This window comes from Miniopterus schreibersii, assembly GCF_964146895.1.
Source record: "Miniopterus schreibersii genome assembly, chromosome: 2".
NCBI lineage: Eukaryota > Metazoa > Chordata > Mammalia > Chiroptera > Miniopteridae > Miniopterus > Miniopterus schreibersii.
Genome location: NC_138102.1, coordinates 57,028,538 through 57,046,880, shown reverse-complemented (window position 1 = coordinate 57,046,880; position 18,343 = coordinate 57,028,538). Strand labels below are relative to the sequence as shown.

General features: G+C 32.6%; 1 protein-coding gene across 1 annotated transcript in view; it reads right to left on the bottom strand.

Annotated features, from left to right (window-relative positions):
* KLHL1 (kelch like family member 1) overlaps nt 1-18,343 on the bottom strand; it is a 331,681-nt gene that overhangs the window by 32,025 nt on the left and 281,313 nt on the right. The window contains exon 8 of the mRNA XM_081129220.1: nt 5,370-5,532. Within this exon, the coding sequence (XP_080985346.1) occupies nt 5,370-5,532 (163 nt within the window). The remainder of the gene's footprint in view (nt 1-5,369; nt 5,533-18,343) is intronic.

The window sequence follows — 18,343 nt, the reverse complement described above, 5'->3', positions numbered from 1 at the left end:
CATCAAAGTACTACTAGATTTGATAAATGGATTTGGCAAGGTAACTGGATACAAAATAACATCTGGAAATCGATGACATTTTTATACACCAACAATGAACTCTCAGAAAGAAACTAAAAATAACAATCCCATTTACCATTGCAACTAAAAAAACAAGATACCTAGGAATAAACTTAACTAAGGATGTAAAAAACCTGTCCCAAGGAAAACTACAGGACACTGAAATAAGAAATAGAGGAAGACATTAATAAGTGGAAGAATATACCATGTTAATGGATTGGAAGAATTAATATCATTAAAATGTCAATATTACCCAAAGCAATCTGCAGAATCAATGCAATTCCTATCAAAATACCAACAGCACGTTTCACAGAGTTAGAACAAATATTCCAAAAATTTATATGGAACCAAAAAAGACCCCAAATAGCTTCAGCCATTTTGAGAAAGAATGGAGTAGAAGGGATCACTTTACCAGATATCAAACTATATTACAGAGCCATTGTAATCAAAACAGCCTGGTATTGGTATAACTGACATATAGATCAATGGAACAGGACAGAGACCTTAGAAATAGCCCCACGCCATTATGGTCAATTAATATTTGACAAAGGAGGCATGTGCATACAATGGAGTAAAGACAGTCTCTTCAATAAATGGTGCTGGGAAAATTGGACAGGTACATGAAAAAAATGAAGCTACATCACCAACTTACTCCATACACAAGAATAAATTAAAAATGGATAAAAGACTTAAATGTAAGTCACAAAACCATACAATCCTGGAAGAAAACATAGGCAGTAAAGTCACAGACATCTTATATAGTGGAACTTTCAGTGATACATCTCTGAGGGCAAGAGAAACAAAGGACATAATAAACAAATGGGACTACATGAAACTAAAAAGCTTCTGCACAGCAAAAGAAATCATTTCAAAAATACAAAGGAACCCCATGGTATGGGAGAACGTATTTGCCAAGGATGCATCTGATAAGGGGCTAATTTCCAAAATGTACAAAGAACTCATACAACTCAATAAGAGGAAGACAATCCAATTAAAAAATGGGCAAAGGACCTGAATAGACACTTCTCCAAAGAGGATACACAGATGGCCAAGAGACATGAAAAATGCTCAATGTCCTTAATCATCAGAGAGATGCAAATTAAAATCACAATGAGGTATCATTTCACACCTGTCAGAATGGCTGCCATCAACAAATCAACAAATGACATGTGCTGGCGAGGGTGTGGAGAAAGGGGAACCCTAGTGCACTGCTGGTGGGAATGCAGACTGGTGCAGCCACTATGGAAAACAGTATAGAGGTTCCTCAAAAAATTAAAAATGGAGCTGCCTTTTGACCCAGTGATCCCACTTCTAGGAATATATCCTAAGAATCCTGAAACACTAATCAGAAAGAATATATGCACCCTCATGTTCATAGCAGCACAATTTACAGTAGCTAAAATTAGGAAATAGCCCAAGTGCCCAACAGTAGATAAGTGGGTAAAAAAGCTGTGAGATGTTTATACCATGGAATACTACGCAGCTGTAAAGAAGAAGAATCTCGTACCCTTTGGGACAGTATGGATGGATCTGGAGAATATTATGCTAAGCAAAATAAGCCAGGCAGAGAAAGACATGTATCACATGATCTCACTCATATGTGGAATCTAAAGAACATAATAAACTGATGAACAAAATAGATTCAGTGACATGGAAGCATGGATCAGACTGACGAATCTCAGAAGGAAGGTGTGTGTGTGTGGGCGGGGGGTAGGGAGAGATTAACCAAAGAATTTATATGGATATATGCATAACCCATGGACTCAGACAATAGTCTGGTGAAGGCCTGGGAACAGTAGTGGGTACAGGGTGGAAGATGTCAGTGGGGAAAAAAGGGGCCATTGTGATAATTTGAAAAATGAAAAAAGAAAAAAAAAGGGGAATTGGATAGGCAATACAGTTATAACAACATGTGAAATTTATATAACATTGTCCATTAAATAATTTGTTTATCGGATTTTTATCCCATTTATTTCTGGTTGAGTTTGGACGAGAGCCTTAACAATACACATATATTAAGATATTGCAAAGTAAAGTATTAGGAAAGGATCACAAAGTTATAATGTAAGGTAATTATTAAAACTCTAGAATAAGATAAGTAACTTTAATATAGTGTGTGTGTGTATTCTCCTTACAGAATAATTTTGTAAATTAATAAGATAACAGAGGGGTAAGGATATTTTTCATCCCTGGTAAGAAAACATGCTGTGTCAATGAGATATCCATCTTCTAAAGAATACAAGAAATAAGCCCATTAAGCATTAATGTAAGTGGCAAGAAAAAAATGACCAATAAACAGACTGTTACTTCTATATAAATAATAGAAAAAGTAAAAAAGCTAACAAAGTTTATGCTGTTCTGCACAGGAATTAAAAAAAAATTAACATCTAAGAGCAACGTTCATTCTGCTATTGAAAGTTTTACTATCCATGAATAGATATGCCCTCAGGACTCTTTTCAAAAATTAATTTAATGTAGAAGAATGTAATATTTTATTATTAATTTTCAAATTAAGTGACTTTAAAGAAAAATATTGTAACTCTTAAGGGAAAGTAGTCCTTCCAAAAATAAAATAAATATGGGTAGTAAAATGATATTAATACTATATATTAACATAAACAAAATATATTTTTTATGATTGCTATTAAATGCCATAACAGAATTTAAAAAATATATTCAGAGAGGAGTGGGAAATGGGATGCACCTAATTCACATAAAAGCAATTCCAAGAAATGGCTTTTGGATAACGTACAGATGAGACTAGGTGGCAAATTGGTAATAGGTTTCAATTCCCTCTTCGGATAAATCTCAGTATAACTAGGAAGATATTGGAAGAAAATCTCTAACATTTTTTAATAGCATCCCATTTATGGAATCAATAGAGTGTATATATTTTAAAATCCTTTTCATTTTTACACAGTGGTTCTCCAAGGTAGCAATAATAATAGGATTCTGGATTTTTCTTAACAACTACAGTCAAAAGAACGTTGCAGGAATATCTACAGATTTTATTTGATATGAAAGATAGTACTAATAGAAAGTTTGATAGTTAAAACTATGCTCCAGAAAAGTAGCTTTACCAAACACAAAAATGAAACTAACTTGACAGGTAGTAATTTGCTTTGGATTTCCGTTATTCTGCTCCATCATTCTTTTCTCATCTAATAGGTTCTTGAAATAATAATTAAACATACTGACTGAAATAAATTAAGAGACTTAACTGCTCTGACAGGACAAATCCCATGGACTACACAGAAGAACAAAACGAAGCAGAACGGAGTATAAGAGTCACTCCTTAACATAAGAAAATTTTACTATTCAAGCAAAGACTGTATACTTGGCAACTTGTGCTTTCTGGGGAAATTCAGTAAATAGTGCTCTCAAAAAGTTTACTAAAATATACATTTGGTGATACAAGAAATTTTAAAGATAAGATGCTAAAGTAGCACACTCAGTTGGAACAAGATGCTTACAAAGTAGATGAGAAAGAGAGGAGTCAAGGATATCATGCAAGAAAAATTAGAAAGCAAAAATTTAAGTCTGTGTTGGAAATAATAAAATTCATAAACAAAATGTCAATGATTGAATTTAAGATATAAAAGACAAACTTTTCCAGTTTCAGTGGAAAAGAAATATAATTACTGGCCAGAAAAGTAATTTATTAAAAAGAAAGGCTACTAAAGAAAATAATTGCTTTTTTATAATGTCAAGTTTTGGAAAATATTTTAGATATATATTATTTTAGTTTTAAATATTTCAGATATATTTACATACTTCTGCTGCAAAAAATCAGAGACTACTGACTTACATTTAGGGCTTTTGTTTGTTTTTGTTTATTTGTTTTTGTTTTTGTTGCACATGCCAGACTACTGCATAGTCATAAAAATTTGAATTTCCAAGAATTTTTATGCCACTGAAATGTTTACTTACAATTTAGGTGAGAAAAGCAGTATATTTTTAAACAATATGTTATAATAGTAACTTTGTAAATACACAGACTCACACATATTTGGAAAAAAACATTTAGGTCTTCAAAGGTTAGTAAGAGTAACTAAATTAGACAGGGTGATTCATTCAACATTTACTCACTAGATATGGTAAAGGTCTATTAAGTCCAGGGATATAACAATGAATGATTCATACAAAATCTCAACATTTATTCAATATACAAAGCTGGTGAAAAGAGACAAAAAGCAATAACATATTTAATTTCAAGAACAGCTAAGTGAGTAGTTAGTAAGGTATGCAGTGTGGTTTATTTGATATATAATGGGTAATAAATAACTTCATGTGGACAAATTTTGAGATAAAATCTGAACAATGAGAAAGATCCAGGCACATGAGATTTGCTAGAAACAGCATCTCAGACAAAGAAAAGAGCAAACTCCAAAGGACTGAGTTGGGTTAGAAGTTGCCATATTTGAGACATAGATAAAAGGACAACTTGGTTGATGTACAGAGAAAAAAAGAGTAGGCAGGGAAGGGATCTAGTGGGTCCCTTTAGGTAATGATATGCATTGTATTCTAATTGCAAAGAATGCCCTAGAAGAAATCTGACATTATTTGCGTTCGAAAAAGGATTGCTCTGGCAGCTTTAGCAAATGGAGTGTAGGGAGAAAAGTAGGGAGACCAGATTGTTAGCTTGAGCTGTTGTCCAGGCCAGATGTGCTATTAACTTTGTTTAGGGCAGGAGTTCTCAAAGGAACGAAGACATTAAGCAATGTCTGCAGACTTTTCTGGTTGTCACCCTGGGGTCAGAGTATAGCTAGCATCTAGTGCACAGAAGCTCAAGATGCTGCTAAACACCCTGCAATGCACAGGACAGAGCCTCATCCCGAACAAAAAATTATTTGGCTCAAAATATAACAGTGTTAAGGCTGAGAATTCCTGATTTAGAGTGATAGAAATGGAAAGTCACTTGAAAAGTGACAAGACTGGTATAATTATGCAAAAACTATATATTGGGCACCAAACTTTTAGTATCCTTTTGACGAGTCCTCAGATAATCTTACCAGAAAGGAAACAAGTATGAGACCTTTAGTGGATGCAATTCTCATGAAATATATTTGATACATCTTTAACCAGCAATTCATGTGAAGAAGTTTTGGTTTCTGTTTTATATGGAGAGACAATCAGAAAAATATGTAGTTTTGATTTATCAATTATCCATACAGACTAAATTTTTAAAAAATCAAAAACTAAAGATACTGCTAAAATATTTTTATTGAACCAGCTTACAAAAGGTATATTATAAGAATATTCACTCAAAAACTTTTTTTTTTTCAGATGAAAAAGAAAAATCTACTCACTTGCCATTCAATGCTGCTACACCAACTGTGCTTCTGGCAATTGACATACTGGCTACAAAGGTCCATTGCTGACTCTGGGGATCCCACCTTTCCACGGTATTCAGATAGCTCCAGCCATCGTGGCCTCCCACAGCATAAATGGGACCTTCAAGCACCGTCACACCTAAAACATGGGAGAAATGAAAAATGAATGGATTTATTTCACAGTGAGGTTTTAAGAATTAAATTGATAGTAAAATCTGTGACGCTATTTAGAATAGTCTCTAGCTGTTAGGGAACAATTGCAATGATGTAGAAACTATTTACTAAAATTGAATCATTTCATTAAGTTGAAAAACATTTAGAACCAAAACCAAATATGACCTAGATGCTTTGTAAATTAAAACAAATTTTCTTATTTATGTCTATGTGAAAAAAAAATTCTCAAAATCAGAGATAATACATCTCGTGCCTCTACTATAGAAGAATATTTTTATACTGCCATTTAAAATACTTTATTACTGCCCGGCTGGGTGTGGCTCAGTGTTTGAGCATCAACCTAGGATCCAGGAGATCAGGGTTCGATTCCCGGTCAGGGCACATGCCCAGGTTGCAGGCTGCAGCCGATCAATGACTCTCATCATTGATGTTTCTATCTCTCTCTCCCCCTCCTTTCCTCTCTCTGAAATCAATAAAGATATGTTAAAAAAAATAATAATAGTAAAATAAAATACTTTATTACTTTAAGCAATGTTGCATTAAGCAATGTAATATAAATTTGTACAGAACATGGTATATACTTTATGTTATTAGGAATTTCTTTGACTAAATTTTTTATTTTTAATAAAATTTTTCTATATAATATTATATATTTTGTCTTTATCTCTGTTATGTGTATTTATACCTAGGAATTCATTTTTTTCTTGCTGAGTTGATTTTTAAATTATGAAATATTTCTTCTCTATACAGTAATGTTTCTCACCTTAAAGGTCTAATTTTTCAATTATTAATGAACTTATATTAAGATTGTTTTTGTTCCAGTATGCCAGTCTTTGGCTTACATGGTTATTTAATCCATCTATATTTAATGTAATAACTGATTATTTTTAGATTAAATTTTAATGTTTTTCTTACTTGGTCCTTCCATTCATTTCCAAAAAAGTAGATGTTTAGAATTTTCCTCTTAGGCAGTTTCACCCTTTCTAGAGTCTTTATCCCTCTTACGTGGGCCTCCATGGAAGCACTGAATTCTAACCTGTGTCTCCGTAACTCAGAAATTGTAGCAAGCCCTGTTTCTCAGATTTCACTTTGCCCCCTTGGACCCTGTGATACAAATGTGCCTGGAGAAAGCAGAAGTAAACATTGAGTTTACCTTATACTCTTCCCTTTGACATCTGGCTTCTCAAGTGCTGGCTGCCTTTGTTTCTCTCTGATGCCTTCAAGAATTTGATGTATGTATTTTATTCAGCTTTTATACTTGTACATGAGAAGAAGCTTACTCAGATACTAGGTACTCCTTCAAGGCTAGAAGTTAAATTTGTAATGCAAGTTTAATTTTATCTTTAACATGAAAGTTTAAGAAATAATGTCATCAAATGTATTAATCTATCATTAATGCTTTGGCTTTGGTTTAAGATTGTCTCCTAGTTCTACCCCTTAACATAGGTAAGTTTCTTAATCTCTATATTGCAATTTCCTCTTCATTGAGGTGAGTCACTGTAAGCGATATTGGTGTTTTGGTGAGGATTATATGAATTGCTGTTTGTAAACCACTTGGAATAGAATCTGATACATTATAGCCACTCAGTTTTGTAAGCTATTGTAATAGCTATTATTATATAAAGAGGAAACTCATAAAGGGGATAAATGAGGGTCCTAGGCATATAAAAATTCCTGATGTAAATGGGAATCGGAATAATCAGGATAAAAAATAAAACATCTTTGAGAGAAAGTTTTGAACAATAATACTTTCAAATATTTTTTAAAATTTAGAATTATTTTAAAATCAAACATTAAGAACTTTGGGAACTGAGAATTCTTATCATCAAATTGTAACTTAGAAACACCACTTTGAGGATATACTTAACAATGCTTAGTGCAAACATTATCATCTAACTTTAAAAATTTTTGAAATATTTTATAATTAAAAGCTATGATTATTATAGAAAGCAAAACACAGCAATTGAGGTATAAGAACTAGTAAATATTGCTTATAATAAATCAATAAAACATCTATGTAAACCATTAATCGTTCAACACAGGTATCTATTCAGTTGCTTTAAAAAATTGGAAAGTTTTCCATATTTTCTGCTGTAGATAAAATAGAGCCGGCATTCTAATAAAGAATACAGACAATAAGCACATAAAATTATTGAAAAGTATATATTACCATTCTTTAATTAACTAAGGCATTGTGAGTGAAAATATTAGTGTTGAAGGCAGGAAAAAAGGCAGAAGAGTGTTGTAATTAACATCTATAGCTTTGGAGAATATTTGTCAAGGCTCAACTTCCAATCCATTTTTACCAGTTGTGTGATGTTGAAAAGAATATCTTAAGTTCCTTATATCTCAGTACCCTCATTCTTAGAGTACCCACCTTATAGCATTATGTGAAGATTGAATATAAAACTCACATAAGTATGACTTAAATATTATATAAAAATGGTCAGTATAATCTCTCTTAGGATTAGTCATTAAAACTGAGATGTTAAGATCTGCAAGCAGGATGAAAGCTTAATTGTAAGATGCGTCATCACTTTCAAAACTTAAATTTCTCTCCCAAACATCTTTCAGAGTCTAAAAAGAAATATATTCTCAAGGTTGTTTATTTCAATAACCCCAGTTTGGAAAATATTCAAGTTTTTCTTGAAAATATTCATACTTCATGCTTACAGATTATAAAGAAAGATGTTTGTATAGATTACCGCAGGATCTCTGGACTCTGCATGCCTTATAATGTGATTTGCAGGTTTCTTGCAGCTGTGATGATTCCTCATTAAGTGAAGTGAATGATTGGACCAGAATAATTTCAAAATCAGAATGATACTTCAGTTTCTTCCTCATGCTTACTAAAAATATCTTTACAGGTGTAGGAAAGCAAGGTTAACAATGTAAACATAGTTTTCTGAGCTATGTTCATGTAACAATGTTAAACCTGCATTAAAATATAATAATCTAATAAAAGCAACAGAAATATCTAAAGTCATTTATTTGTGTGTCTTTAGCTTAATAATTGCATGATTTGTTTTGATAAAAATTTATAACAAGTCTTTTTGATGTTTATTGTTTCCAAAATTTTCTTTTTTAAAATATAACTACTTATATATTTTATACTATAGTTCTTGCACATATTATTTCCCTTGAGAATTCTTCAGTAAAATCTCTATTAAAATTTTTATGTACAATTTTCCTTCAAGATAGTTTAATGAAATTAGCAAGCCACTCCCAATTTTTAGGTAAAACAGCAAAAGTTTAAGATAAGCACTTTCCATATGTGTTTTGGTTGCTTGAATATTTTTTCTGCAGTCCTACAGAATATCCCCACCCTTGACCTACTGAATCAGAATCTCCATTTAAAGAAAATCCCCAGGTAATTATATGGGCATTAAAGTTTAAGAAGTACCAATGGTCTCCAAAGTGGAGGACCTCTACCTGACAGGGTGCATACTACAATCATTTGGACATGCAAATAATACATTAGAAATTATATTTTCTTATGATTTAATGTACATCTTTGCATGTTTAATAGTGATTATAGTTTTAAACAATTAATAGATGTTTATAGTTTATGAAAAACTATTAGAATAATATATTTATATAATTTATCAAAAACCTATTGGAGTAAAATTTTGTTTCCCCATAGGCATGCTCATACAAAAATGTTGGAGATTATTCCTTAGATAAACCCTTGCTTAGCTATCACATTAATACATATTACTTGCAGGCAAGGTGAGTGCTTGAGTCAAAAATAAAATTGTTTTATAATTAGAGTCAAACCTTTCTGCAGAATTTTAAAAGGGCTAAACACTTACCTTTGATTTCTATATTGCCTATGTAGCAGTGACTGATAATTGGTATCTAACCTATGTTTCCTATCATAAGAAGGACACCAAGTTTTAAGTGGGCACATAGCCACTGAGGAAAAAAAAGATGAAATTTTAGTCTTTTGCAGGTAGATGCAGCAATTTGATTAAAACAGAGGTATTCTGTCTGTAATGACGATGCAATAATAGATAGAGTAGAAGCAACCAAGTCAGCAATGAGGTCCCCTTGGGCCTGTTCTTAAACACAGGGGACCAGTAAGAGTGAAACTTCTGGTGCTCTCAGAGCTTTACAGCTGAATGGTGCTCTTGCTCGCAGATGCTCAAATCCTTCCCTTACCACAAGGAAGAATTTGTTTTAGTTAAACCATTGCTGCTCTGGTTTTTACTCTTAGACCAGCTGACTTCTTTTTAATAGATTCAATTCAGGAGCATTCAGCTTTCTCACTTTTCAGATTATATCTGAATCTTTAGCAATATACAACAAATACTCTATAATTTTGCTTTACAAAATTCTATGTTCCAAACATACATTACAAATTTCAGAGCTATACAATGTGTAAATAGCAAACTGTCTCATTAATTGAATATATTTTTATATATGAATATTACTCATCTTTGAAATGAAGTCTCAAATTTAGCTTGAGAGTCATAGAGCCAGATGGAAATAGCAATCAAGTATAAGAAAAATTAACATTCAAGGGTATGAATTTTTTGTGTGAATTGCATTCACTCTTTGTCACTATTATACATTAACTTTTTCATATCTGCAAATGTTGAGTCCCTATTTAAATCTTTAGTAGGTAGATAATAAAAGCTATAGGTACAGATACTGTAATATTTCATGGTTTAAGAAACTATATAACAGTATATACACATACATATAAATATATATATATATACTGTTATATATATTTGTGAGTTATATATATGTGTGTGTGTACATATGCACACATATGTATTTATACATGTACACACACACATAAATACAGAATAGAAGTAAATAGCTCTTGATGTAGACTTTAAATACTTGTGGAATCATTGTACCTGCCCCATTTTAAAAGGTTATTTGTGGCGCTAAAATCTTCTGAATTTCTAAAAAGTATGTGTAGTGCCTTGACAAAAAGATACGCCCATGTACTAATGCCTGGAACATGTGAATGTGACCTTATTTGGATAAACAGTTTTTATAGGTGTGATTAAGTTAAGGCTCTTGAGGTGAGGATATCATCTTGAATTAGACAGGTGGTCCCTAAATGCAATGACAAATGTCCTTGAAAGAGAAACACAGGGGAAACTTTAAGCACAGAGAGGAGGCAAAGTGAGTGAAGAGGCAGCGATTAGACAGAGGGAGGTGGCGGCAAGTCAAGGAACAGCTGGGTCCTGCAGGTGCAGGAAGAGCAAAGCAGAATTCTCTCCTGGAGCCCCAGGGGAGAAAGTGGCCTGCCGGCAAGATGGTTTTGGAATTCTGTCCTCCAGAACAGTGAGAAAATAAAGTTTAACCCGCCAAGTTTGTGTTAATTTGTTACGGCAACCTACGGATGTACTGCAGTGTGCTTGGAAAATTATGTCTTCCAGAAGGTGTGGTTGCTGTGTGATAGATTATTAGAGATTCCTTTGTGATATTCCAGATTTTTCCCTTCTTAGCTTTACGTGCAGCCCTTGATTGTGAGATAAAAACAGTGAAAAACAGTCTGCATAAAAAATATGCCTCTTTTTGTGTATATAAATATAACTAAGCTAAGTGTAGAAATTGGAAGTTTTAAAAGCATCTGGAATATTTTTTATTTTTTGTGTTTGACTCTGTATAACCAAATGAGCACAGAATAAAAACAACAATAACAACAACAATAATGATAATAACAGAAATAGTAATAATAGTATGGTCACTCAAGAATATGAGTGGGACATGGGTAGAGGGGAGACAAAAGGAAGTATGCATAGCTACCTTTTGTCTTATCAGGGAGGATTCTCAGATGTATCCCGCAGATTTCTCCCATACAGACTATCTTTAGTCTAGACTAATAACTGTCCAAGGCAGCAATTTTCAACCTTTTTCATCTCATGGCACACATAAACTAATTACTAAAATTCTGTGGCACACTAAAAAATGTATTTTTACTGACAAAAAAAAAAAAAAGGTATAATTTTGACTCATTCCTTTCAGATGGCTATTGTGTTGGCTGTTGTCTTTTTTTTTTGACAATCTAAGGGAAAATAGGTCAGTGCCCCTAACTAATTAGTCAGATAGTGCAGGTTTAAAAAATTTTTGAGGCACGCCAGTGTGCAGTGTGGCACACTGGTTAAAAATTGCTGGTGTAAGGGAACAAGTTTGCCTTCCTGATACTGCTAGACCTGCTCACATTGTATCCAGGTAAAATGAGGTTATTTTAGGAAAGATGAAGTGGGGTAGCTGGTAGGTAAGCAATCAACAGCATCAGTCCTAAGTATCGCAAGCCTGAATAGGCTTGGCAGGAACAGAAATGTGATGGATAGTAATAATATTAGTCTAAATTAACTTTTAGAAAAAAAAGCCATTCATTTCTACCAATTTTATTACCTGCTGTAAATAGGCGACTTAGAAAAGTATGTGTGCTGCCTTGAAAAAAAGATATGTCCATGTACTAATTCCTAGAACATGTGAATGAGACCTTATTTGGATAAACCATTTTTACAGGTGTGATTAAGTTAAGGCTCATGAGATGAGAATATCAGACGGTGCTGTCTAAAATGTGGGTATCTGTTATACATTACTGAGGACAGACACTGTTGATTGCTTATCTACCAGGTGCCCTTCTTCATCTTTCCTAAAAAAACCTCATTTTACCTGGATACAATGTGAGCAGGCCTAGAAGCATCAGGAAGGCAAACCTGTTTCCTTAGAAAATTTGGGTTTCTCCAGTACATTACCCTGATGGTAAGGGCAATTGATATTATTGTAAGATTTTTCTCCTCCATTTCAGAAAAGAAACAGAAAAGAGAATTGGTGTAGGTGTATCTAGTTTAAGTTAATTATTGCTAGTATTAGCTACTAAATCATTAAGAAGTATTTTTGGAAATGAAAACAAACATGTTATTCATTACTTTTTGTTTCAGGCTTAACCTAAAGTTATTTCCTTAAGGCAAAAACTATTCTAAACCTTGCAAATTCCAGATTTTTTTTCTTTAACATATAAATAAGTTTAGTGTATCAAAGGCGTAATGAGAAAAAACATGTTTGTTATACATGATTTACATGTTTTAACAAATTTACAAATGAAAACTCTGTTTTGACAATCTATTTTCTACTTAACCAAGAAATATCAATCTACACTAGTATAAACACTATCATTAACTCATATTAAAATTAATTCCACAGAATTTTAATAGATTAATGACATACTAATAATTTCAGTGGAAGATTTTATTTGTAAAATACCTTTTACAACCTGTTCTTTCCTTTTGTTTTCTCCATAATTTGTCTTATTTAATTTTCACATCACATATTTCAGCTGCCTTCCAACTCAGTTTACTCCCTGCCTATCTTTTTTCTTCAATTGATTTTTGACTCTTTTATGAGATTGAGATTCACCTTCCAGCAAAACAAACTATCCCTACTCAAAAACATTAAAGATTTTTCTCTGTTGAGAAAATATTAAAGAGTAAACTTTATCATCTGATATAATATGTTATTCAATATCTGGTTTCAAACTTTTTAAATTCTATCTATCAGTAGTATATTTATCAATTATTCAAATCAGTCAAATGTAATACTTGGTGTTTCATCTATATTTTATGTACCCTATCTTTCATGACATTCTTTATATTGTGCCCTATACTGCAAGAGATCTCTGTAGCATATCAAAATTCTACCCATCATTTAAATATTCATTCAAGCATCCAGAGATAAAATTTTCTTTTACTTACCAAGCGGCAAAAATATGCAACCACTGTTTGGCACTTTTTAAATAAAGCGTGTATTATATTCTAGATTGTATTAGAATAATTTAGGATTTGTGTCTAAGGAACTGCAGTTTCTGTGAAAGCAGGATTTTTTTCTGATTAATTATTGCATCTTACAAAGCACCTAGAACTGTAATTTAGACCTAATGAACATTCAATAAATGTGTATTCACTAGAGGCATAAGTAGATGAACCAAGGAGGAATACAGAAAGAGTAAAATAATTTATTAATTCAACAACCTAAAGCCTAGAGTAACAAATTAGTCTTCTTCAGTGGTTTGAAATGCATTATATAGTGGCAAAATATCTCTATAAAGATGTGGAAAGGGTTGTGCAGTAGTTTGAAAGAAAATTTAAAAATAAAGCTTTGAGAAAAATTTCTCTATAAAAAACACACTGTTAATTATATTTAAGTTTTAATGTAGAGCATAATGTTCAATTAATAGTGGTTATTTAATAAATGCTTACAGAATAAAATTTCAAATTATTAAGTAAAAACTGCAAATTAAAAATTAGATGTTTTATTTAAGACATTGTTTTTTTTTTGTGACTAGTCAAAGGAAACAATTCTATTTTAAGAACTGAAAAACACTTTCCCCATTATTTCATAGAAAATAATCCCATTGCTTATCAGATTAAAGGAGCAATTTCTGTATGGTAAATCAAAAGCCAACATAGTTTGAGTTATACTGAATCATAGAATTTTTCCAGGGTCATTTTTATTAAAGTTTTAAAAAGTAAACAATTACATAATTGTCATTTAAAAAAAAATTCTATCTGAACAGCAGATAAAAAGTAATTGTGCTGGTATCTTGACTAAAACAAATGTCCAAAGGTTTAAAGAAGCTACTTTATCAAGTATAAGGTCAAGATTAACATTTCAAGTGATTTCTAACCATTAAACACACTTCAGTGCTAAAAAATACTTTCTATTTGACTCTCTTAGAGGTTAGTTGTTTCCACATTTTTACAGTTTGTTTCTGTTACACAGTGACCTTGAAGTGATATAATTAAAAGCCTAGTAATTATTAATAACTTCATTAGTTAAAGCCTTGTTTATGCTTCTGTTAATTATTAATTGTGTCATCTTTGAACTGAGATTTCTTGAGTTTTTTCTAGGTTCCATTGACTGAAAGAAAAATATATATACTTGAACTTTAGGTACCTATAGAAATTGAACAAGTATGGTTCTTAACAAGAAACTAAAAATTTTAAATATTTTATTAATATGTTTTTGCAATTGATGACGGTATGTTATATTCATTTAATGAGAGTTTTAATGTGAGCTAACGCTGTTTAAGGCAACTGTGAGCAGTTAAATAAAAATTGGTATGACAGCCCTGACTGGTGTGGTTCAGTTGGTTGGGTGTCGTCTCATGCACCAAAAGGTTGCAGGTTTGATTCCTGGTCAGGGCATGCGCCCGGGTTGTGGGCTCGATCTCTGGTAGGGGTACAGGAGGCAGCCAACTAACGTTTCACTCTCACCCCAATGTTTCTCTCTTTCTCCCTCTCCCTTTCTCTGTCTGTAAAAATGAGTAAAAATTCTTTATTTATTTTTTTAAATTTATCTTTATTGTTGAAAGTATTATGGATTCCTCTTTAATTACCATTGACCCCTTCTATCCTGCACACCCCCTTCTAGGCCTTCAATAAAAAAATCTTAAAAGAAAATAAGTATGACATAGTCTTTTATAGAAACTAAGAGACTGAGTGTGAAACGTGCTTAATTAAATAATTATGTTCTACAATAATGTGTGCTAAACTACACCTACTATGTATCAGGAATGCAGAGGAGAGGACAACTAGCATTGCAATGGGTGATTAAGGAAGACCTTGTCTAGGAAATGACATCAGACTCAGTATTATGGGATGAATGAGAATTCTAAGTAGGAAAGGTCAGTCTGGGTGGAGGCTACCACTTGGGCAAAGCAGGTTGTAAACCAGCTTTGTGTACCCTGCTTGGTAAGATATCTAGTGTGATAAATCTCAGGGTGTCATAACAGGAAAGTAGCAGAGTTTCAAATGGCATGAGACAAAGGGCAAATATTGATGAGCTGTGAATGTCACTTTAAGGAGTTTGTTCTTTCTAGGCAGGTAAATAGACAAGTTAACCTGTATTAGGGAAAATTGATTGAAGGGGAGAGACCAAGGTAATAAATCTCTCTTCTATACAAAAGAACACATGAGATTCTATTATTTGACCTATTATTAATGGATCCTAACTTAAGCTCGTTATGTGTGCATATATATGTGTGTGTGTGTGTGTGTGTGTGTGTGTGTGTGTGTGTATACACATATATATATAATCTCACACATATGTATGGCATAAGCAAATGAAAAATAAATATGTAATCTTCAGGGTGTTCTTTGGAAAACTGTGATTGGTTTATCTCCCTACTGTAATATCTAGTCATCGAGACAATACTGACCTGCTGCCATGTATGTTTTCTGGGTTTGCAAAACTGTTCCTCTCTGACCCATAAGTCTCTGCATCAAGGCTCCTCCAACTAATCAGCACTATCTGCATTTTAATCTGACTCTATAGTTCTACACCTTGCAGACTTCTGTTCTGTGTTGCATTTTGGTTATTCTAGCCTGTTCTCTCTGTCTGAGCTATTATTTAACATTGTGTGCTCTTAGCACCTTTCAAAACTAAGTGAAAACAAACCTGCTACTTAAACTTTGCTATCATATAATACTGACATTTTTTTATTCATTGTCTTCAAAATTATCTTAAGCAATGAGAATCAACTCCTTCAATTTACTTGGAATAATCCACTTAACTTTGACCTCCCACCTTAAATCTTTTAGGGGGATGAAGACAGGTTAATAAATTTTCCATAAATTTTTAGATGTAAGGACAAGGTTAGAGACCCCATCTATAGACTCTTCCACTAATGGCCCTTGTCTGTCATTTCACGCTTACTTACATTCTACCAGCAATTGACCTTGTTGGCACAGATTCATATTAGCTGTTTCTAGTCAAAAGCAGTTAGGAAAGTCAAAAGTGAGAACCAGATTTTTTTTTTTTTAATTTTTTTTGCCCAAAGGGCTAACAATAAAGGGATTGGGGTGCATAACTTTAGATGTTAGGATTTCCTATGTTCTAAGATTCAAGGATAATATAGTATAAAATAATTTTTGGTGAATTCTACTTAACCATAATGATGTTGTAATGTTTCTTCACTCCTTGCCAAAATGGTCTAAAACAGGAGGCTTGAATAAAAAGGTGAATATATGATATCAAAACAGTAAATTCCACAAAGATATTTTTCTAATTTGCATCCTTTTAGTATTGCAAAACTTATAAATGAATAGTATAAATTAAAGTAATTGCAGTAAGACTGGGATCTAAAAACTCAATCATTTTAATGTCATGGATAGTTAAATAATTCTTAGCTGATACTAGAAATGCTATTTTAGAGGCAGCAGAGAAAAATGTGTTGATTTACTTATACCAGTTCTGATATATGCAGCTACATTCAATTAAATGGAAGCAAATAAAAATCAACATAAACAAAATTAGCAACTGTAGAAGTTCCTGAGATGTCTTTACTTGTTGACCTCTCTTTTCTTCATTTTGGCTAGATATACATCGTTCCATTAAAAAGTCTTAGAGATTTGCCCATTGCCTGCAAGTAATTGATATGAATGTGTTTCCTAAGCTGGAACCTGAGTGAAAAAATAAAAAAGTAATGATTAGAGCTTGGAAGTGGATGCAAAAAGTTTTTACTGTCCTTAAGATACCAAGTCAACTGCTTCAATACTTGGAGCTTCAGTTTTCTAATCTGGAAAATAGTGTTAATAATGGAACTTACCTCAAGGGGCTGTTGTAAGAACTAGATGCAGCCACTGTGGAAAACAGCATGGAGTTTCCTCCAAAAATTAAAAATGGAACTGCCTTTTGACCCAGTATTTTCACTTCTGGGCATGTATCCTAAGAATCCCAAAACACCAATTCAAAAGAATATATACATCCCTATGTTCATAGCTGTGTTATTTACAATAGCCAAGATCTGGAAACAGCCCAAATGTCCATCAGTAGATGAGTGGATAAAAAAGCTGTGGGACATTTACACCATGGAATACTTTGTGGTTGTAAAAAAGGAGGAAATTTCACCTTCTGCGACAGTATGGATAGACCTGGAGATTATTATGATAAGTGAAATAAGCCAGTCAGAGGAAGAGAAATACCCCATGATCTCACTTCTATGTGGAATCTAATGAACAAAACACACTGAGGAACAAAATACAAAAAAGAGATGGAGATAGATGGAACAGACTGACAGCTGTCAGAGGGAGGTAGGGAGAAAAGACTGGATGAAAGAAGGTGAAGGGATAAGGGAAGGAACATATATGCATAACCCACAGACACACACAACAGTGTGGTGAAGGCCAGGGGGAAGCGGAGTGGGGGCTGGGTGGAGGTGTGCAAAGCGTGGAAAATGAGGACATCTGTAATAGTGTCAAAAATAAAAATATATGAAATATATGAAAAAGAAAATGTATACTTAAAGTTCATAGGAGTGTTTTTAGCACTTAGTTTTTTATTTATTTTTATTTTTTAAATACACCTCTTCTTTTAATGTGATTTCATATACCCAGAGTCAAAAATAAGATCAAGGTCAAAACTTGGTCCAGGGAGGAACAAAAGAATGGTCTGAACTCACATGAATCCAATTGTTTCTTGTACCAGTTTTCTTATAATTCTCTCCTTATTCTTCTTAGTTATAAACTGTACATATAGTAATGACATTTTACATGTATTTTTAAAGTTTGGCAATTATTAAGATTCATCATCATTTACCACTTGAGGATGTTGAATAATCAATATTTCTTTTATACATGTTGATTTATGGAATGTGCAACCATTTATATTTGTCTCCATCAAAACAGGAAAAAATCAATAGCAAAAATAATAGCAATATTATTTGATTGTACTTTATATAATTAACACAGGCATATTTAAATATAAATTTCATATAATAAGATAAAACAAAATGATAGACTGTG